Source organism: Mustelus asterias, chromosome 14, assembly GCF_964213995.1.
Source record: "Mustelus asterias chromosome 14, sMusAst1.hap1.1, whole genome shotgun sequence".
Classification (NCBI taxonomy): domain Eukaryota; kingdom Metazoa; phylum Chordata; class Chondrichthyes; order Carcharhiniformes; family Triakidae; genus Mustelus; species Mustelus asterias.
The window spans coordinates 81851874-81875733 of NC_135814.1; the positions used below are offsets into that span (position 1 = coordinate 81851874).

The 23860-nt window shown below is 43.1% G+C and overlaps 1 protein-coding gene across 1 annotated transcript in view; it reads right to left on the reverse strand.

The window, feature by feature from the left end:
- The window catches only part of LOC144503408 (microtubule-associated protein 2-like), a 358193-nt gene that overhangs the window by 94283 nt on the left and 240050 nt on the right, over positions 1 to 23860 (reverse strand). The window contains exon 4 of the mRNA XM_078227719.1: positions 5722 to 5998. Coding sequence (XP_078083845.1) covers positions 5722 to 5977 — 256 coding nt within the window. The 5' untranslated portion in view covers positions 5978 to 5998. The remainder of the gene's footprint in view (positions 1 to 5721; positions 5999 to 23860) is intronic.

Here is a 23860-nt window from a genome sequence, read left to right on the forward strand (position 1 = left end):
CCCAATTTTGCGGTCAATCGGTGCAGTGAGCCAGTAAGATCGCGCCTATGTGTCACAAAACTCTGAAAACGGGGGTGTTTCACACCCATTTTTTTGGGCAAGTTTGCACTGCAATCTTCCCACACACAGTCAGTTGTTTTGACAGCTGGGAGCTTTGTGGTGGTAGGAGGGGCATGAAGCCTAAGCACACCAAGGAAGCTGGCTACAGAGTGCTTGGGAACCATTGGGCAGGGCGCCTTGACAGTGGACCAGAAGACCTCCTCCCCTTCCCCCATCATCATTTGGTGTCATGTTCTCCCACCCACCCCTCTGACCAACATGGGTCACCGGCATCAAGGGCCTCCCAATGAATCGTTCCCCCCCACCTCCCCCAATCAGCCCCCTTGCATAGCCTGTCCCCCGACCCTAGTCCTCCACCCCCCTCACATAGTTCTCCTCTTCATATCCCATCGTCCCGCCCCAAACCCCACTCAGGCTCCATCCCCTCGGCACTGCCCCAGCACACATGAATGGGCACTGTCAAGGGGCCAGGTGGGCATTGCCAAAATACCAGGTGGGCACTGCCAGGCTGGCACTGCCCGGCCATGTCCCTGACCATGCGGGGGTTTCAATGGCCTCCGATCTCCCTGGCATGGCCATGGTGCCTGGACCCTGCTAGTGCAGAGCAGAAGTGATTCTCACTGACATGGTGTCTCACTGGCAAGGGCAGCAGCATCCGGGAGGTGGTAAGCAGCCGTGCCGAACTCGCTAGCTAGATGCAAATGTAGTTAATTCTGTGCAAATAGGCTTTGCATCCTTTTCTGGGCGTGAACCCATTTACGCTGGCAGAACAGGGCCAGGAAGATAACAAACCCGGCATGGACCTGATTTTTAGCCTCTTCTGCTATCTTCCCAGCTCGCCATGCTGATTGACCGGCGCGATGAGCCGGTAAGTTCATGCACCTTGTCTCGCCAGAGTGTGGCGTTAACCACGCCTGCTCTTTTTTTCCCCAAGACTTCAAGGCTCAAAATCTGGAGAGAAGACTGGCCAGTGAAGCTGGGGAGCTTGACACCAGATTTCCTTCCAGAACTGACACTGCCAAATTCTGGTAAGATCGTCCCCGATGTTTCTCTATATTCATTTCACTCAACAAAATTACACCTCTCTCTATGTATTAACACTACATGTACGCAACAAAACCATCTGTGTAGATTTTATAGACAGTGTAACTAGCATTTGGCACACAAGGCACTTAATTTCATTTCCCTATGGGTTATAATTAGAGCTCTATTCAAAAGAGAATTTGAAGAAAAATATTAAGGGTGCATAAAGAGAAGGGATTAGATTAGATAGCTCTCAACCACAACTCATACATGAACAGTCATGATGGGTCACATGGCCTGCTTCCATACGGAAATGTCTCATTCATTTTCATTGTCTGCACTAATCCTTAATTTAACTTGTGATGCATTTTCTTCACACAAAATGTATGAGCAACGTCCAACCAAACAAAGCATTCAATCATCAAGCATATAGCTTTATTTTCGAAAGATTATTGGCTGAAGAATGATTCTGTTTTTTTAGGACAAGTACACAATATACAAATTTGAAGCGATTGAGGTTTAAAAAATACATATTTTTGAAAGGTTTTGAAATGCTGGTTTAAATGAGCTTACAGATATTAGATCAAAGATTATTTTGCTGCAAATCCTGAGAAATTTTAAAAAAGAGATGTTGTTATACATTCTAAAAATATCCTTGCAGCAATAATGACACAATAAAGCATGCAGCTCCCAATACAAAGCAAAAGAACATATTTTACTTACGTTGTACAATACGGCTAAAATGCAGTGAATAAAGAGAAATCAACAGCTGCACAGGCAGATGCAGCAGTTGATGAAACTCACAAGGACGCCACTGTAATGGATGATCTCAATAAAGGAAGACTCGGGGTTGCTTCGTACATACAATAACCTGAATATTAATGAGTCTATCCAAGTATGCTTTCTTTCTCTTCGCCCTAGCGTAGCTGTGCCAAGAATTTGCAATATATGCAGTATGCTGTAGTCATGGAAACACCGAGGCAGAACTGAATAAAAATATTACAGTACCAACTGAGCTAGCGCTGCAACAAATAGCTTCCTTATTCCCAATTAACAAATTTGCATTGACTGTTCATAGAACTCTACAACACTGAAGGAGATCATTAGGTTGATTGTGCGGGTGTCAATTCTTTGTTAGAGCTATCCTCTTCATCCCACCCCTTCTGCTCTTTCCCAATAGCCCTGCAACTCCTTCGTTTTCAGCTATTTATCCAATTTCCGACTAAGTGATGATCAAATCTTCATCTGCTCATATTTCATGCAGTGCATTCCAGCTCATAACACATACATATCCTACACCATTTGGCCATTCTTTCAACCAATGGTGAAAATCCATCAGAATGAAGAAAGCCCTGGCTAAGTATTTTTTTTAATTGTCCACTGTGATAATTAGACTAGATCTTATTTCTTCTCTCAATGTTCTTGAGTTGTTAAGCCTGCATCAGGTTCAGGAGAGGATGGAATTATTTTCACCATGCATTTCTTCAGTGCTGCTTCAAATTCGGTCATTTATATAGTGCTTATGATGTATTAAAATGTTGCGACACACTTCACAGGAGCTTGAAGTAGATTTTAAGAAGCGTCTTAAAAGGTGAAAGGGGAGAGGTTTTTGGAGGAAATTACAGCATTTAGGGACATAGACATTGAATGAAAGGATGCTAGTGGTAGAGTGAAGAAAACTGGAGATGTGGAAGAGGTCAGAATCCGAGGAACACATACATTTTGAAGGTTTGTAGAGCTGCAGAGACAGGTGAGGCTTTGGAGTGACTTGAAAACAAAAGCAGAATTGAAACTGGTAAGTTAACCTACGTAACAGATAGTCATTGATTGTGTAGCTATGACTGTAACACTACATTCTGCACCCTCTCCTTTCTTTCTCCCCTGTGTACTCTATGAATGGTATGCTTTGTCTGTATAGCACATAAGAAACAATACTTTTCACTGTGTCCCAATATACATCACAGTAATAAATCAAATGAGTTCACAATGGTTCAAGGGTAAAGGTTACATTTTGTACATTCATATTTTGCTAAATCCATTAATACCCCACTCATTTACTGTTGAAACTTAATGGAATAAGTTCCACTTTCAGTACTGCAGTAAATCCAAGACTCTAGTCCCAGTGGACATCATGCTGAATGGTCAGAAATTGCCCAACTAACAAACACTCTAAAGGGATGAACAAGACTTGGCAGCAAAAAAATTATGAGCTCCTCAAAGATTACTTTCAATGACAACGTTAACATACAAGGAAAAGCATTAGTCCCATGCAAAGGGGGAAGTAGGACATGTCTTCAGCAGTTGAGGCCACAGAGGAAGAGTAGGAAACTTGAATTGAACTATATAATTTCAGTGGTTTAGATTTATGCAATACTTTGATGTTAAAATAAGATTTTACATTAGTTCCTTTTAACACATAGAAAAATGTATTATTTGGCACACATGGAATTATAATTACCAACTGATATTTTTTCCCTTGCATAATTAATATGTGGTGCCCATTCACAATGAAAGACTTGTGAAGAATTATTTTTACATTTGGAGTATAACAAGAATTCAGAGTTTTTTAAAAAAACTTACACATGTATAAAGCACAACATCACATTTCAAGGCACTTCACTAAATAAGTTATTTTTTGAAATTTAGTGAATGTATAGACAGCTGAAAAAAATATCTTTCAGGATGAAGACAAATTTGCTGCTGGAATCTTTTATGGCACTAGGACATGAATGCCTCTTTGCCAAGAGTCGTGTCCAAACAGGCACAATTAGCATGGTTTTGTAAAGTGAGCAAACTGTTCCTTTTTTCTTATATAGTCTGTACCAAATTAAAAATTACACCTGTGCTATCTAGACCCACGTGTAATTTGCTACACGTTTAACCACACAAGAATGTTCAGACACATAAGAACTCAACATCATTATTTTGATGGGAATGAAAATAGGAAGGAAACTAATCAATGACATCCCAGTGTTATAACTGAACTAGTGGCCCCAGAGAAACAGATGACACTCACAAAAACAGATGAGGCAACAACAACTTGTACATGTACAGCACCTTTACCATAATACAATATCCCAAGGTCTTTCACAGGAACACTGTAACATTAAAGTGACACTGAACATATAAAACAAAATTAGGGCAAATGACCAAAAAGATAGATTTTAAAGAATGTCTTAAAGGGAAAAAAGACAGATAGAGGGATGGAGAGAGGAAGGGAGGGAATTCCAAAGCTTAGGATCTTGGCAGCTGAAGGTATGGGCAACATTGATGGTGGGATTAAAATCAGCGATGTTCAGGTTGGCCGGAATGAGAGCAGCACAGGTATCTCAGATGGCTGTATGGTTGCAGGAGATTACAGAAATAGAGAGTACAAGGCTATGGAGGGATTAGAAAACAATGAGGAGAATTTTAAAACCAAGATGTTGTCTAATGGAGAGCCAGTTATAGATCAGCGAGCACAGATATAGTAGGTAAACAGGAGCTGGTGCGGGTCAGAACACAAACAGCAGAGTTTTGGTTGATCTCAAGTTCACAGAGGGTAAAACAAGCCAGGATTGAATTGGACTAATCAAGTAGAAGACTCACTAAAACATAGAACATAAGAACTAGGAGCAGGAGTAGGCCATCTGGCCCCTCGAGCCTGCTCCGCCATTCAATAAGATAATGGCTGATCATTTTGTGGACTCAGCTCCACTTACCCGCCCGCTCACCATAACACTTAATTCCTTTACTGTTCAGTAAAGGCATAGGCAACAAAACAAATATGCCAACAGGCAGAAGGATGAAGTAGCAGCATCCTAGTCAGGGTTGTTACTATCAGTATTCTTGAGGCTGCAGGAGGCAAACAGCTCAAGCTGACTATAGAAATATACAGATTGATGCTGAAGTAAAAGGTAAAGTCTCCATAGTCCCAAATGACCATAGGCTGCTCTCCACTTTGAGGGGGAGAGCTGACTGGTGGTGATTTTAACATGAGGATCCCTAGGCAGGGGGCAAGGTTGAGAAGGTGGGCCTTCGTGAATAACCTTAGCCAGTACGGGAACTGAACCAGCACTGTTGACGTTGCTCTGAATCAGCTGTCCGGCCAACGAGTTAGTAATTGGATTTTTATATTTCCTTATAAAGTGGGTAGCAAGGGATAGAGGAGAGAAAGAAAATAATTTCACAAATACAAATGAAACAATAGGTAACATTTGAACTAAGACTTACTTGAAGAAGAACCATGATGGTTAACAGAATCTCTACCAGTTTTCACCAATCTGGGGTTCAGGAGCTTTTGAAACTCCATCTACTGGTACCACTTCAGACATAACTCAGTTATTGGTTGTGACAACCAATAACTACTCACCCCAATCAGAAACCCTGTTGAACTGCCATCTAGAGGTCTGGCAAAACAGCCAAGTAAAAATACTAATGTGAATATGTGTCCCAATATACTGCAATAACTTCAGATTATAAGTTTCATACTCCAAAATCTGATGTGCATGTAATTTGTTCGGTTAGGTAATGCTTGTAACTTCCAGTTAAGAACTCCGTACCACAGCAAGAAATACAAAGACACTCTTCATGGTTTCTATAACTGAATAGATCGCTCCCTGTTAAATATTACTGCAGATAAGAGGAGAAACATTTTACCTGCTGTTGCTCCGTCTCTAGCAGTGATTTTCCCATTGATCCCATTTGCTTGTGTCACTGTGTAGGCTGCTTGGCTTCCATCCTGTGCCTCTGCTTGGTTCTCTCTGAATGAGTAGCCATTCTCAGTCCTGGATATACGTTCATCTGAAGCACTCTGCTCTTTAAAATCTGCAGCAAACTGATGTGAAGGAGCCTCGAGAACTGTGCTCGAGGCCCACTGTGGTGCGTTTGGCTCAGACTTCCTGTCATCTGCCATTCTTCTTTGTTTAACGCTCAGCTGTAATTAGAATAATTGCCCCAGTTATTGACGGCTAACCACACAAACCACAACACTCCTTCTCACTCAATTTCACTTTCAGACAATTTACTGTAACTAGTTTAATGACAAATGTCAAAAGATCAAAAAAAGAGAAAGCCTTTTGTGACAGTTTAGCCACCAGTACCACAGGCTGTTCTCCACTACACTGGAAACACATTGGGTGGAATTGTCCCATCTTACCCGCTGTGAGAATTGTAGCAGGCGGGACATTTAATTTGTTGCACCATTTAAAGGTCTGTTGACTTCGGGCTGGAATTTCCAGTCTTGGGGTGCGTGCGGCTGGAAAATCCCACCCAACATTTCTGTGATTTCACTGTCAACGACACACTCTTATTTTATATCCATGTTGTGTTGAAGTTTGCAGATTTTAGGTATGGTATTGTCTATCTAACATGATCTTTCGCTAGACAATAATTAATTAAATTCAGTATTGATTTGGGCCGTATTGTAATCAGCAGCTCATCCCATTTTCCCCTTCCCATCGCTGGCTTACCAAGACAATATGTACCAAAGTACTAGAACTGTACATTTGTACATCTACAACCATTGCCATGCGTATAAGACAGATATTTGTAACATAGGTAATTTGGATGTTATGCACTTATTCCCATTTCTCTTGTTTTCTGTACGAACATGCAGTATGCATAAAACTAGAGGCAAGGGGGCTGTATCTGAAATCGAGTCAGGGGCTGTATCTGAAATCGAGTCAGGGGCCGTATCTGAAATCGAGTCAGGGGCTGTATCTGAAATCGAGTCAGGGGCCGCATCTGAAATTGAGTCAGGGGCCGTATCTGAAATCGAGTCAGGGGCCGTATCTGAAATCGAGTCAGGGGCCGCATCTGAAATTGAGTCAGGGGCCGCATCTGAAATTGAGTCAGGGGCCGTATCTGAAATCGAGTCAGGGGCCGTATCTGAAATCGAGTCAGGGGCTGTATCTGAAATCGAGTCAGGGGCCGCATCTGAAATTGAGTCAGAATACTTTTAGTAAAAACCAAATAAAATCAGAAAAAACTGGAAACAACCATGTCGAGGCAGCATCGGTTTTTATCTCAGACTTCCAGGATTTTGCTTTTGTTTTTCATGACACAGGTTAGTGTACCCTCCTTTGTATGAAATTTATGTACACCATGAAGATTATTTGGTTACACGTGGTAATTTTGTAACTGCATTGGTGGCGTTCTCATAATGAGAATTTCCATCCTTTGAAATTAACTTCTTTCAACAAATGGCTTCAGAAGACTTTCCACATAAATTCCTAGGGTTATTTATCCCAAATAAATTTACAATGTTATTATTCCTTTATTTCAGATAATCTGAAGCTGAATTCCCCCAAGAAATCCCATTTTTGTAAAAAAATAGGAGCCAACTTCTTACTCCTTAGCTTTTTCAATAATTGAAGGTAGAGGCTCAGCTCTGTTGTGTGGTGCATATGAACAAGGTTGAGAATGAAACCTGTCATTACACTTTATTTTGTCTGTAAGAGGCTGGAGGGAAGCCACAGGAGATGATGCTGCAGGAGCAGATTTTGTTGAAACAGGAAATGCAGTCAGCTAGACCTGTTGTAATATGGTATAATTCTTCATTAAGATGGAGAGTGCCACAGTTAAGTCTGAAACTAGGGTCCTGAACTTAGAGTCATAGAGGTTTACAGCATGGAAACAGGCCCTTTGGCCCAACTTGTCCATGCCGCCCTTTTTTTTTTAAAACCCCTAAACTAATCCCAATTCCCCACATTTGGCCCATATCCCTCTATACCCATAATACCCATCGTACCCATGTAACTATCTAAATGCTTTTTAAAAGATTGATTTAACTTGAGGAAAGCTAACTTTGATGATGAGACGTGCATTGGCTAGGATAAACTGGCAAAGGATATTTGAGGGGCTAACAGTGGATAGGTAATGGCAGACATTTAAAGAACACGTGGATGAACTTCAACTGTCTGCCATAAGAGTAAAATGGGGATGGTGGCTCATCCATGGCTAACAACGGAAATCAGGGATAGTGCTAAAGCCAAAGAGGAGGCATATAAATTGGCAAGAAAAAGCAACAAACCCAAGGGCTGGGAGAAATTTAAAATCCAACAGAGGAAGACAAAGGGTTTAACTTGGAAGGGGAAAATAGAATATAAGGGTAGGCTTGCAGAAAACATAAAAACTGACTGCAAAAGTTTCTACAGATACGTGAAAAGAAAAAGACTGGTGAAGACAAATGTAGGTCCCTTACAGTTAGAATCAGGTGAATTCATAACGGGCAACAGAGATGGCAGGCTAGTTGAACAAATACTTTGGATCTGTCTTCACTAAGGAGGACACAAATAATCTTCCAGAAATACTAGGAGACATAGGTCTAGCATGAAGGAGAAACTAAAATAAATCCTTATTAGTCAGGAAATTGTATTGGAGAAATTGCTAGGATTAAAACCTGCTAAATCCCTAGGGCTTAATGCTCTGCATCCAGAGTACTCAAGGAAGTGGCCCTAGAAATAGCGGGCACATTGGTGATCATTTTCCAGCATTCTATAGACTCTGGAAGAGTTCCAGTGGATCGGAGGGTAGCAAATGTGACCTCACTTTATAAAAAAGGAGAGAAAACCGGGAATTATAGACCGGTTATCTGACATTGATGGTGGGGAAAATGCTGGAATCAATCATTAAGGATGCAATAACTGAGCACTTGGAAAGCGGTGACAAGATCGGTCCAAGTCAGCATGGATGCTTAACAAATCATCTGGAATTTTTTTGAGGATGTAACTAGTAGAGTGGACAAGGGTGAACCGTGGTTGTTGTGCATCTAGACTTTCAAAAGGCTTTTGACAAGGTCTCACACAAGAGATTCGTGAGAAAAATTAAAGCTCATGATATTGGGGGCAATGTATAGAGAACTGGTTGGCAGATAGGAAGCAGAGAGTGTGAATAAACAGGTCCTTTTCAGAGTGGCAGGCAGTGGCTAGTGGGTACTACAAGGTTCAATGCTGGGACCCCCCAGCTATTCACAATATACATTAATGATTTGGACGAAGGAATTGAATACAGTATGTCCTAATTTGCAGACAACACTAAGCTGAGTGGCAGTGTGTGCTGTAAGGAGGATGCTAAGAAGCTGCAGGGTGGTTTGGACAGGCTGACTGAGTGGGCAAATACTTGGCAAATGCAAATATAATGTGGATAAATGTGAAGTTATCCACTTTGGTGGCAAAAAACAGGAAGATTATCTGAATGGTGGCAGTTTATGAAAAGGAGAAGTGTAACGTTACCTGGATGTCATTGTGGAACAGTCACTGAAGGTTGGCATGCAGGTACAGTAGGCGGCGAGGAAAGCTAATGGCATGCTGGCTTTCAAAGCAAGAGGATTTGAGTATTGGAGTAAAGGCGTCTTGCTGCAGTTATACAGGGCCTTGGTGAGGCCATAACTTGAGCATTGTGCGCAGTTTTGCTTAGTCTGAGGGATTCTTGCTATCGGGGGAGTCCAGCGAAGATTCACCAGACTGATTCCTGGAATGGCAGGACTGACGTATGGTGAGAGACTGGATCAACTGGGCTTGTACTCACTAGAATTTAGAAGAAGGAGAGGAGATCTCATAGAAACATTTACAATCCTGATGGGACAGGACAGGCTAGATATAGGAAGAATGTTCCTGATGTTGGGGGAGTCCTGAACTAGGAGTCACAGTCTAAGAATAAAGGGTAAGCCATTCAGGACTGAGACGAAGAACAACTTCTTCTCTCAGAGAGTTGTGAACCTGTGGAATTCTCTACCACAGAAAACTGTTGGGGCCAGTTTGTTAAATATGTTCAAGAGGGAACTGGACGTGGCCCTTGTGGCTAAAGGGATCAAGGGGTATGGCAAGAAAGTGGGAGTAGGGTACTGAAAGTGCACGATCGATCATGATCATATTGAATGGTGGTGGAGGTTCGAAGGGCCGAATGGCCTACTCCTGCACTTATTTTCTATGTTTACTATCACACCATCATCCACCCTACTGACATAGAGAAAAGAGACAGAGAAAAAGTAAGAAAAAAATTTAAATTTAAAAAGTGACTTTTTAAAGTTTAAGAAATTCATAACCTGAAGACGTGAAACGTCACGCTTATATTTGTTAACTTTCTAGGCAGGAAACTTTGTTTGGCATTCATTAACAGTTATCATATCATTAAAAGGCTGCTGCATTTAATTATTGGACTTAACTTCCATATTTAATGGGCAATTAATGTGTAAATGCAGTAATTTCGTGGAAATCACAGCGAGAGATGTTTTCAAGAAGTTAATGGCAAATTGGCATAAATCGGCCAGCAAATTGTGGTGATTTGCAATTTATGGGGTAGCTCCTTCTTACTGCACATTGCTAAGCTCATCTGCAAGGTCATTTTTTCAGTAAAATCTTTTTAAAGATTTTTTAAAATTGATGTATAACATATCACCATCTGCTGGTGGGAAACATTACCGCAATAGTTCAATTTATTGCAAAAATAGAACATGATAATAAAATGTTGAAGATAAAAGACAAATTTCAGCAACACTCCTGGCCCAAATTTAGTGGGGGAATTTGCAGGGGGAATTTTTTCTATTATTCATTCGTGGGACATGGGCGTTGCTAGCTGGCCAGCATTTATTGATGTGGAGATGCAGGCGTTGGACTGGGGTAAACGCAGTAAGAGTTTTAACAACACCAGGTTAAAGTCCAACAGGTTTATTTGGTAGCAAATGCCATTAGCTTTCGGAGTGCTGCTCCTTCGTCAGATGGAGTGGATATCTGCTCTCAAACAGGGCATACAGAGAGACAAAATCAAGTTATTGAATACTGATTAGAATGCGAATCTTTACAGCTGATCAGGTCTTAAAGATACAGACAATGTCTGTATCACATTGTCTGTATCTTTAAGACCTGATCAGCTGTAAAGATTCGCATTCGAATCAGTATTCAATAACTTGATTTTGTCTCTCTGTATGCCCTGTTTGAGAGCAGATATCCACTCCATCTGACGAAGGAGCAGCACTCCGAAAGCTAATGGCATTTGCTACCAAATAAACCTGTTGGACTTTAACCTGGTGTTGTTAAAACTTTTACAGCATTTATTGCCCAACCCTATCTGCTCGAGGGCAGTTGATGGTCAACCACATTGCTGTGGTGCTGGAGTCACATGTAGGCCAGACCAGTTAAGGACGGCAGATTTCCTTCCCTAAAGGACATTTGTAAACCAGATCGGTTTTTCTGACAATCGACAATGGTTTCATGGTCATCAGTAGACTCTTTATTGAATTCAAATTCCATCATCTGCCGTGGCGGGATTTGAACCCGTGCCCCGAGAACATTAGCTGAGTTTCTAGATTAATAGTCCAGCGATAATATCGCTAGGTCATCACCTCCCCTCAATGTGTTGACAGATAGAGTACAAAATGAATATATCCCAAAAAGTAAAAAGGTAAGACTATAATCATAGAAACCCTACAGTGCAGAAGGAGGCTAGGCCTGTATCTGCTGGAGTTTAGAAGTTTCGACTTGATTGAAACCAACAGGATTTTGAGGGGACTTGACAGTGTGGAAGTGGAGAGGATGTTCCTCTTGTGGGAGAATCTAGAACCTGGGGCCACTGATTAAAAATAAGGAGTCATCCATTTAAGACAGAGGTGAGGATTTTTTTTCTCTGAGGGTTGTGAAATTCTCTTCCTCAAAAGTTGGTTGAGGCAGAGTCTTTGGATATCTTTAAGGCAGAAGTGGATAGATTCTTGGTAAGCAAAGGAGTGAAAGGTTATTGGGGGTAGGGAGTAATGTGATGGTTAAAATTAAACTCATGATCTAATTGAATGGTGGAGCAGGCTCGCGGGATCAAGTGGTAATTTGTATGCATGTTTGTATGTGTGCAAATGAGAATGGAGGTGTACTAAAGGAAGATATGGAAATTGTTAGTTTTACTTTAGAAAAGAACTGAAATGCTTCTTAAAAACAGAGCATAACACATGATGGATGTGTCACCCAGCAGGTGTGCTCGGCTGTTGAAAGCAGTCCGAGAGGATATAAAGGTCAACAATTTTCAATTCTCTTTAAATACATCAAATGTATCACTGGACTTGAAAGTATCCAAGGTAACAATTTTTGTTTAAGGAAGGAGAGAAAACAAAACTGGGTATCTGCAGATCAGTTATTCAAAATGGGGTAGTCGTGACCAACTATTAGAATCAGCAGGTCATCCTAACTCAAAGAGTTACATCTCCCACACATATTTTGAGAGCGAGTGAAAATGAGCGACAGAATTTTTTCCTTCCCTTGTTCCTTTTGTTCCATTCCTTCTTAAATACAGTTCATCAATAATTATTTTCGTTCTGATGAGGGGTCTATAGCTGACGGTGAAAGAGCAAAGGCAGATGGGTGTTCCTCGAATTAGAGAGTTTCTGAAATGCAGTACTCCAAGATTTAGTGCTGTGCCACTTACCTTCTCAGCATGTTAATGATTTGGACTTTGACAGTTGGTAAATCACACTAAAGAATTGTGAATGGGGGCAGGGGAGCAAATCTATTAACATAAGTTGAAAAGGACCTTGGCAGAATTCTCCCAAGCCCCTGTTGGCCTGTTTGACATCAGGCATGGTGGAAGAATATGGCAGGAGGCCAAGAAAATGGTTTCATGCCTACGTGAATTTACAATGGATCTCCCGCTGGTACCCGTCATGGTCCAAAAACCCACCAAAAGCAAGTATGAACCTCATTTGCATCCAATTAATCTATCTTCATGAGATCCACTTTCTTTCTTCAATAGTGGGTCAGTGATGTTGGCTGCCTTTTCAAGATGGCACCCGGCACGATGGCAGACTACATGCCATCCAGGCCTACCTCGCTACTGAATATGGTGTGGAACACCCAGGTGCACAATTAATTCGGTCAGGACCTGAATTTGGCATGTTTTCCCACCTGCTGCAGCAGCGGGAAAACACGCCAAAATTGCACCCGCTACAGCAATCAGTCTCAAAATGGGAGAATTCTGCCCCTTATGTTTGGCGCTGAAGGTTTGGCTACTCCCAATAAAGTATATAATCTCCAAGTAGATAGGTTTTGCCCTGACATCAATTGTAGGATTAGTCATTTGGGGAGAAGGTGGCTTTATGGTAATGTTACTGGACTAGTAATCCGAGGCCCAGGCTCGTGCACTGGGGAACATGGTTTCAAATCCCACGACGTCAGCTGGTGAAATGTAAGTTCAATTAAGAAATTGCAGCATTGTTACAGAGCAAAAGGAGGCCATTTGGCCCATCATTGCTGTACCGGCTCTCCAAACAAGCATCATGACTTGGTGCCACTCCCCTGTCTTTTCCCCATACCCTGCACATGATTTCTATTCAAATAATCATCAAATGCCCTCATGAATGCCTTGATTGAACCTGCCTCCACCACACTTCCAGGCAGTGTATTCCAAGCTCAAGCCACTCGTTGTGTGAAAAAGCTTTTTCTCACATCACATATGCTTCTTTTGCAAATAATTTTAAATCTGCCCTTTCCTTCCTGATTCTTTTATGAGCAGGAACAGTTTCTCGCTATCTACTCTGTCCAGCTCCTTCGTGATTTTGAGCATCTCTATCAAATCTCATGTTTGCTTTCTTCTCTCCAAAGAGAACAGTCCCAACCTCTCCAATCTATCCTCATAACTGAAGTTTCTCATCCCTCGACCCAATTCTGGAATATGAAGCTATTTTCAGTAATGACAGCTGTCATCAACCATGACAACTATCATCAATTGTAAAAATTCATCTGGTTCACTAATGTCCTTCAGAGAAGCCAGACCTTATCTGGTCTGGCCTACATGCGACTCCAGAACGACAACAAACTGCCCTCTGAAATGGTCCAGCAAGTCACTCAGTTCAAGGGCAATTAGGAATGGACAACAAATTCTGGCCTTGCCAGCAACGCCCAGATCCCATGAAAGGACTTTAAAATCATGTTCTACATACATAGCCAGTAGCCTAACATCATGAGTGCCAAAACAGCTGATGAGTTCTGTCTCCATACAGTGAAAAAAATTTGACTTTTCTCAATGACTGGATGCACCAGCATCATTAATCATATACAACATTCTACAGTGGTTTCAAAGCCCTATGGCTTCAGGAGATATCCAAACTGCAACAGAAAAGGCAGAACTGATAGCTATTATTAATCCACAATAAAAGTGCCATTAGGCATCATCAAAACTAGTGCACAAGATATACGTGCGTGAATGCACTTGTGACTTTAGGGCACAACTTTTGTAAGTCACAAATTCAGTGTAACGTTTGGTGACAATTATACTTTTATAACACTGATTGTAAAAACTGCTATAAACCTGTGTTCACCTTAGTTGTCTTTAGTTACTGAACTGCAGTCAACATTGTTCATCAATAAATCTAGTTCATTGCCAAATGTGATTTGGTTATAAAACCTCAATGGTTCAGTCAACAACGTTAAATGAAATACTAGAACCAGAGTAATTTGTGTCAGAGCCTAGAAACATGAGCCAAAAATGGTATTTTAAAATGTCTAGTAAATATTTTCATCACATACTATAAAATGTGTACCATCATATAGGTAGGTCAACTTTTGATGCTTAATTTAGGCATCAAAAGAAGATACTTCATCAGACTGGAACTGGCAATCCAGTACGCTCAACTCCATTAATTTTGAATGAAAAACAACACTGGTGACAATGAAACCTACTCTGCTGGTATATAGGAGGGTGATAATGTGGAACTACTGAACATGCAGGAAGGGGACGAGAAAAGCACTGAAATTAGTTACTGTCCTCATATAAAATCAACCAGCATCTTTGTGAGAAGTTGTATCAGGTTTAATGATCATGAAAATTTTCATTTATAAATAAAACATCTCACAAATTAAGAGCACTGTTACTTGAATTGCATTGACATTGGGCTTAATGCATCGGATAAAACATATACATGTCCTTTGGGACATGATGTGCCTCAGACGCTGTTCCATTTTAAACAGCTGCTGCACACTGAAAGAAAAGAAGCGTTTAGGCAAAATTGGTGTATAATTTCAAGAACTCTGGCAAGAAACGATTGGCCAAAAGAGTGTTCATCGATCTAGGGAACAAAGAGCAATTACATCCAGTGTAATTAACTATCAGCGCAGCTCCAAGATGCAATCTGTCTGTTCAAATGTAATAAAAGTAAAATTGCTTCAATATGGATTATACCGGAATGGGTTTGGAGCCCGTTCTTTCCTGTGTGATGCTGTTTGCCAATTCTGTGATAGCACTTGCAGACCCAACTGTGATACAGCGTTTGATGGCTGATGTTTTAACTTCCATTGCAGCACAAGGAAAAACCATCCAAAGTCTGACTACAGCTGTGAAAATTCTGACTGAGATCATGAGCCTATTGCCTTGCAAACTCAGATGATTGCCATCATGGCTACGGATACCAATGTTCAGTGCTAATTGCATATTAATTGTATTTGTGCGCCGGTAGTGGACATTATCTGTAAATAGATGGTTATAAAAGTATTTAAAAACTGGCTCCAATTGGAGTAAATGGAGCGCAGTGAAGGAGGATATGCCTCCTTTTTATGGTAAGAAGTTTAACAACACCAGGTTAAAGTCCAACAGGTTTATTTGGTAGCAAAAGCCACACAAGCTTTCGAGGCTCTGAGCCCCTTCTTCAGGTGAGTGGGAATTCTGTTCACAAACAGAACTTATAAGACACAGACTCAATTTACATGAATAATGGTTGGAATGCGAATACTTACAACTAATCCAGTCTTTAAGAAACAAAACAATGGGAGTGGAGAGAGCATCAAGACAGGCTAAAAAGATGTGTATTGTCTCCAGACAAGACAGCCAGTGAAACTCTGCAGGTCCACGCAACTGTGGGAGTTACAAATAGTGTGACATAAATTCTGATTCTAGGATCGCATGATAAAGACTCAGGAGGAAAAAAGCAGAAATATTTATGTGAAATAGTGTGACATAAACCCAATATCCCGGTTGAGGCCGTCCTTGTGTGTGCGGAACCTGGCTATCAGTTTCTGCTCCGCGACTCTGCGCTGTCGTGTGTCGCGAAGGCCGCCTTGGAGAACGCTTACCCGAATATCAGAGGCCGAATGCCCGTGACCGCTGAAGTGCTCCCCAACAGGAAGAGAACAGTCTTGCCTGGTGATTGTCGAGCGGTGTTCATTCATCCGTTGTCGCAGCGTCTGCATAGTTTCCCCAATGTACCATGCCTCGGGACATCCTTTCTTGCAGCGTATCAGGTAGACAACGTTGGCCGAGTTGCAACGGCCAACGTTGTCTACCTGATACGCTGCAAGAAAGGATGTCCCGAGGCATGGTACATTGGGGAAACTATGCAGACGCTGCGACAACGGATGAATGAACACCGCTCGACAATCACCAGGCAAGACTGTTCTCTTCCTGTTGGGGAGCACTTCAGCGGTCACGGGCATTCGGCCTCTGATATTCGGGTAAGCGTTCTCCAAGGCGGCCTTCGCGACACACGACAGCGCAGAGTCGCGGAGCAGAAACTGATAGCCAGGTTCCGCACACACAAGGACGGCCTCAACCGGGATATTGGGTTTATGTCACACTATTTCACATAAATATTTCTGCTTTTTTCCTCCTGAGTCTTTATCATGCGATCCTAGAATCAGAATTTATGTCACACTATTTGTAACTCCCACAGTTGCGTGGACCTGCAGAGTTTCACTGGCTGTCTTGTCTGGAGACAATACACATCTTTTTAGCCTGTCTTGATGCTCTCTCCACTCCCATTGTTTTGTTTCTTAAAGACTGGATTAGTTGTAAGTATTCGCATTCCAACCATTATTCATGTAAATTGAGTCTGTGTCTTATAAGTTCTGTTTGTGAACAGAATTCCCACTCACCTGAAGAAGGGGCTCAGAGCCTCGAAAGCTTGTGTGGCTTTTGCTACCAAATAAACCTGTTGGACTTTAACCTGGTGTTGTTAAACTTCTTACTGTGTTTACCCCAGTCCAACGCCGGCATCTCCACATCCTTTTTATGGCACAGGAGTTGAGTCGGAATCAGATCTGGACTGGGGGTTGGGGCTCAGAGACGATGATGGAGCCGGACCAGGGGGTGGAATGGAGTCAGACCTGGACTAGGGGCAGGGTTGGCGATGGGGATGGTGTGGCACGTCCCCTTGGGGGGTGTTTGGGGAATGCCTTGGGAGATTGGAGGGGGGGGCGGTGAGGGGGGTGAACCATGCAGGGCTCAGTCTGGGCATTTTGTTATAACTCTTTCAGAGTAACAACGAGTGTAAAACTGGCAGAACCATTCAAAGTGATTCAAGTTGCTTTGTTGGATGATTCCCAGCCCAGTGCAATTGCCCAGGGGTGATAGCGCTTTTGGACAATTGCTGGGAAACCCTTACCTGGAAACTTCCAAGAGGGATCCCCAGCACACTGTTAGGTATTCCCCCAAATCTGACAGTAGGGAGCCAGGAAGCCATGGCCTTTCAGCTCTAAGATAAACAAATAGGGTTTTGTGTGGAATTGAACATGGTTATTGAAGTAAAAACAGAAAATGCTGGAAAACCTCAGCAGCTCTGACAGCATCTGTGGAGAGGAAATAGAGGGAAATGTTATGAGGGATTCTGACAAAGGGTCATCTAGACTCAAAACATTGGCTCTATTCTCTCCCCACAGACGCTGTCAGACCTGCTGAGATTTTCCAGCATTTTCTGTTTTTGTTTCTGATTCCAGAATCCACAGTATTCTGCTTTAATGGTTATTGTAGTGCAACAAAACCACATCATTGGGCTTTCTATAAATCACTTTGAGATATTGCTTCCACAAAAACTCAGAGGGGTTGATCCAGTTGAATTCATATTGATTACTAATTACATCATTGCACAGACAGTTCCCATATTTACATCTAACAATCAATTATATTGTTTTGCATGGAAATGCAGTCGCTTCCTGCGTCTACATTTTAATTCTTTCTGAAAATCTGCAACACACTAGTCATTCGATCTGTGCCTTTCCAGTGAAATCCTTTCTATCGATTAAAGACTCACTAAGATCTGCCAATGTCTCTTAGTAGTTTAGGATTAAAAACCAACAATCCCTGGGGAGCTTTTGAGTCCTTTTTAGGAATTTCATTTCATTTTGTGGCACAGGAGGTCTTTGGGTTCATGCCAGCTCTCACAGTCAGCGTCAGTTTGAATTGATTTTCACCACAATCTGAAACCTCGTCCCTCAGCATATCCTCACTCTACCATTACCATAAAGCAAGGGAACAACCCTCTTTTACTGAGGTTTTTAGGAGAGCAGGGGAACGTTAGATATACGTAAAAATGGGATTCCATTCTGATGCAGCCATGATACCACACTGCAAACAACAAGAGCAGTATGCAATGGACATGGCAAAGTAATCGCAGAACCAAGGGATCCGATCAAAGCTCTGCAGTCCTGTCACATCCAGTCGTGAATGACTGTGTAAAATTAAACATTTCACTGGAGGAGGTTGCTCAACGAACATCCCCATTCTCAATGATGGCAGAGCCAAACACAACAATGCAAAAGACAAGGCTGAACTGCTTGCAATTAGCTTCGGTCGTAAGTGCTAAGCGGATGATCCATCCCGGCCCCCTCCTGAGGTCCCTAGCATCACAGATGCCAGTCTGCACTTGATTCACTTCACTCCACATGGTTTCATGAAAAATGTTACTGAGTGCACAGGATACAGCAAAGGCCATGGACCCTAACAATATCACAGTTGTAGTGCTGAAGACCTGTGCTCCAGGAGAAGCCACACCCTGAGCTAAACAAAGAAACATAGAAAAGAAACATAGAAAAACTACAGCACAAACAGGCCCTTCGGCCCACAAGTTGTGCCGAACACATCCCTTCCTTCTCGACCTACCTATAACTGTCCATCCTATTAAGCTCCATGTACTCATCCAGGAGTCTCTTAAAAGACCCTATTGAGTTCGCCTCCACCACCACTGACGGCAGCCGATTCCACTCGCCCACCACCCTCTGTGTGAAAAACTTCCCCCTAACATCTCCCCTGTACCTACCCCCCAGCACCTTAAACCTGTGTCCTCTCGTAGCAGACATTTCCACCCTGGGAAAAAGCCTCAGAGTCCACCCGATCTATGCCTCTCAACATCTTATATACCTCTATTAGGTCTCCTCTCATCCTTCGTCTCTCCAAGGAGAAAAGACCGAGCTCCCTCAGCCTATCCTCATAAGGCATGCCACTCAATCCAGACAACATCCTTGTAAATCTCCTCTGCACCCTTTCAATCTTTTCCACATCCTTCCTATAGTGAGGCGACCAGAACTGAGCACAGTACTCCAAGTGGGGTCTGACGAGGGTCTTATATAGCTGTATCATTATCCCCGGACTCCTAAACTCAATCCCTCGATTGATAAAGGCCAGCACACCATACGCCTTCTTAACCACCTCCTCCACCTGCGGGGCCGATTTTAGAGTCCTATGGACCCGGACCCCAAGGTCCTTCTGATCCTCTACAGTACTAAGAGTCTTTCCCTTTGTATTGTACTCCTTCATCCCATTTGACCTACCAAAATGGACCACGACGCATTTATCTGGGTTGAAGTCCATCTGCCACTTCTCCGCCCAATCTTGCATCCTATCTATGTCCCTCTGTAACTTCTGACATCCCTCCAGACTATCCACAACCCCACCAACCTTCGTGTCGTCGGCAAACTTACCAACCCATCCCTCCGCTTCCTTATCCAGGTCATTTATGAAAATGACAAACAGCAAGGGTCCCAGAACAGATCCCTGGGGCACACCACTGGTGACCGACCTCCATTTACAAAAAGACCCATCTATATCCACTCTCTGCCTTCTTTGGGCAATCATGATGTGGAGATGCCGGCGTTGGACTGGGGTAAGCACAGTAAGAAGTCTCACAACACCAGGTTAAAGTCCAACAGGTTTATTTGGTAGCAAATACCATAAGCTTTCGGAGCAATGCTCCTTCGTCAGATGGAGTGGTCTCTGTTCTCAAACAGGGCACAGACACAGAAATCAAATTACAGAATACTGATTAGAATGCAAATCTCTACAGCCAGCCAGGTCTTAAATGCACAGACAATGTGGGTGGAGGGAGCATTCAACACAGGTTAAAGAGATGTGTATTGTCTCCAGACAGTACAGCTTGTGAAATTGTGCAAGTCCAGGAGTCAAGCTGTGGGGGTTACTGATAATGTGACATAAATCCAACATCCCGGTTTAGACCGTCCTCATGTGTGCGGAACTTGGCTGTCAGTTTCTGCTCAGTGACTCTGCGCTGTCGTGTGTCGTGAAGGCCGCCTTGGAGAACGCTTACCTGAAGATCCAAGGCTGAATGCCCGTGACTGCTGAAGTGCTCCCCCACAGGAAGAGAACAGTCTTGCCTGGTGATTGTCGAGCGGTGTTCATTCATCCGTTGTCGTAGCGTCTGCATGGTTTCCCCAATGTACCATGCCTCGGGACATCCTTTCTTGCAGCGTATCAGGTAGACAACGTTGGCCGAGTTGCAAGAGTAGGTACCATGTACCTGGTAGATGGTGTTCTCACGTGAGATGATGGCATCCGTGTTGATGATCCGGCACGTCTTGCAGAGGTTGCTGTGGCAACATTGTCTACCTGATACGCTGCAAGAAAGGATGTCCCGAGGCATGGTACATTGGGGAAACCATGCAGACGCTACGACAACGGATGAATGAACACCGTTCGACAATCACCAGGCAAGACTGTTCTCTTCCTGTGGGGGAGCACTTCAGCAGTCACGGGCATTCAGCCGTGGATCTTCAGGTAAGCTTTCTCCAAGGCGGCCTTCACGACACACGACAGCGCAGAGTCACTGAGCAGAAACTGATAGCCAAGTTCCGCACACATGAGGACGGTCTAAACTGGGATGTTGGATTTATGTCACATTATCAGTAACCCCCACAGCTTGACTCCTGGACTTGCACAATTTCACAAGCTGTACTGTCTGGAGACAATACACATCTCTTTAACCTGTGTTGAATGCTCCCTCCACCCACATTGTCTGTGCATTTAAGACCTGGCTGGCTGTAGAGATTTGCATTCTAATCAGTATTCTGTAATTTGATTTCTGTGTCTGTGCCCTGTTTGAGAACAGAGACCACTCCATCTGACGAAGGAGCATTGCTCCGAAAGCTTATGGTATTTGCTACCAAATAAACCTGTTGGACTTTAACCTGGTGTTGTGAGACTCCTTACTGTTCTTTGGGCAAGCCAGTTCTGGATCCACAGGGCAGCAGCCCCTTGGATCCCATGCCCTCTCACTTTTTCTAGAAGCCTTGCATGGGGGACCTTATCCAGCGCCTTGCTAAAATCCATATAAACCACATCTACCGCTTTCCCTTCGTCAATGTGTTTAGTCACATTTTCGAAGAACTCCACCAGGCTCGTAAGGCACGATCTGCCCTTGACAAAGCCATGCTGAGTATTCTTGAGCATACTAAACCTCTCTAAATGCTCATATATCCTGTCCCTCAGGATTTTCTCCATCAGTTTACCAACCACTGAGGTTAGACTCACCGGTCGGTAATTACCTGGGCTATCCCTATTCCCCTTCTTGAAAATAGGAACCACATCCGCAATCCTCCGGCACCTCTCCCGTCTCCATCGACGATGCAAAGATCATCGCCCGAGGCTCTGCAATCTCTTCCCTCGCCTCCCACAGTAACCTGGGGTACATCCCATCCGGACCCGGCGACTTATCTTGATGCCATTCAAAGATTCCAGCACAACCTCTTTCTTAAAGTCCACATACTCAATCCTTTCAGTCCACCGCACACCCGCAGTACATCCACCCAGGTCCTTCTCCTCTGTGAAAACCGAGGCAAAATACTCATTGAGCACCTCTGCCATTTCTACTGGTTCCATACAGACTTTCCCGCCTTCACCTTTTAAAGGCCCTATTCCGTCATGTCCCATCCTTTTACTCTTCACATATTTATAGAATGCCTTAGGGTTCTCCTTAATCCTACCTGCCAGAGCCTTCTCGTGACCCCTTCTGGCTCTCCTAATTTCCTTCTTTAGTCCCTTCCTACAAGCCATATAGTCTTTTAAATCCCTACCTTCGCCAAGCTCTGAGCCTTTTGTACGCTTTCCTTTTCTTCTCGACTAGGTCCCGCACAGCTTTCGTGCACCACGGTTCCTTTAACCGACCAACACCTCCCTGTCTGCTCGGAACGTTGTCCTGTACCAGTACAGTTACAGCACTTACATCCACCAGACAATGTACAAATTTTCACAGTTGTGTGCTGTACACAAACAACAGGACAAATCTAATCCAATCAATTACTGGCCCATTGGCCAGCTTTCAATCATCAACAGAGTAACGGCAGTCCTCTCCAATAGGCACTTACTCAGCAATAGCCTCCTCACTGAGGCCTGGTTTCAAGACCACTTGGCTCCAGACCTCACCAAACATGAACTAAAGAGCTGAATTCTAGAGATGAGGTAAGGATACCCATCAAGCCAGCAACCGATGGAGTGTGGCATCAGGCTCTCGTAAAATTAATGTCAATGAAAATCAGAGGTATAACTGTCTAGCGGTTGAAATCACATCTACCACAAAGAAAGATGGTTGAAGATGTTGGAGACCATACATCTCAGCCCTAGGACATCACTGCAGGATAGTGTCTGAGGCCTAACCAGCATCAGCTGCTTAATCCTTCCCTCCATCATAAGGTCAGATGTGATCATGTTTGTACAGTTTTGCTTCCATTCAAAAGTACTAAAGCAGCCCATGCCTGCATGTAACAAGAACTGCACAATATTCAAGCGTAAGTGGTGAGAAACATTAGCAAGTGCCTCACCATGACCATCTCCAATGAGAGAGAATCCAACCAAATACCCTTGACATTCAACAATGTTACCATTGTAGAATCTCCACCATCAACACTCCGTGGGTTACCATTCACCAAAAACTTAACTGGACAAGTCATATAAATATTATGCCCACAAGAGCAGGTCAGAGGTTAGGAATGCTGCAGAGTGTATCTCATTCCCTGACTCCCCAAAACCTGCCCACTACCTACAATACACAAGTCAGGAATGTGATGGAATACTCCCTGCTTGCCTGGATGTGTACAGCTCCAACAACAGTCAAAAATCTCAACACTATCCCAAACAAAGCAGCCTGCCTGATGAGCACTCCAAACACTACCTTAAACATTTATCCCCTCTACGGCAGGTGCATCTTGGCCGGTGCGCACTATCTACAAGATGAACTGCAGGAACTTGCCAAGACTCCTTTGGCAGCACCTTCTGAACCTGTGACTTCCACTGCCTAGAGAAACAAGGAGCTAGGCGCATGAGAACACCACCACTGCAGGTTCCCCTCCAAGTCACCCATCATCCCCACTTGGAAATACATCGCCGTTTTTTCACTGTCATTGGGTCAAAGTCCTGGAACTTCCTCCCCAATAACGCTGTGGTTCCAACAGGCATCTCACCACCTTCTCAAGGGCAATTATGAATGAGCAATAAATCCTAGCCGAGCCAGTAACATCCACTTTCCATGCACAAATTTTTTAAAAAGTATTTCATACAATCTGCAACAGAGAAATAGGTCTTTGTGCCCAATCTATGTCAGTGTTTCTATTCCACTTGAGCTTTTTCCCAACATTCCTTATCTAACTGTACTTACATAACCCTCTAATTACTTTTCCTTCAAATGTTGCCTCACTTCTCCTCCATGCATTTATATTAATCACCTCAACTATCCTTTATGGTAGTGTGTTCCATGTTCTAATCATTCCTTTGGCCTGAATGGCCAGGCTGTAATTTTAAGGTTGCGGTACCTTATTCTGGATATTCCTGC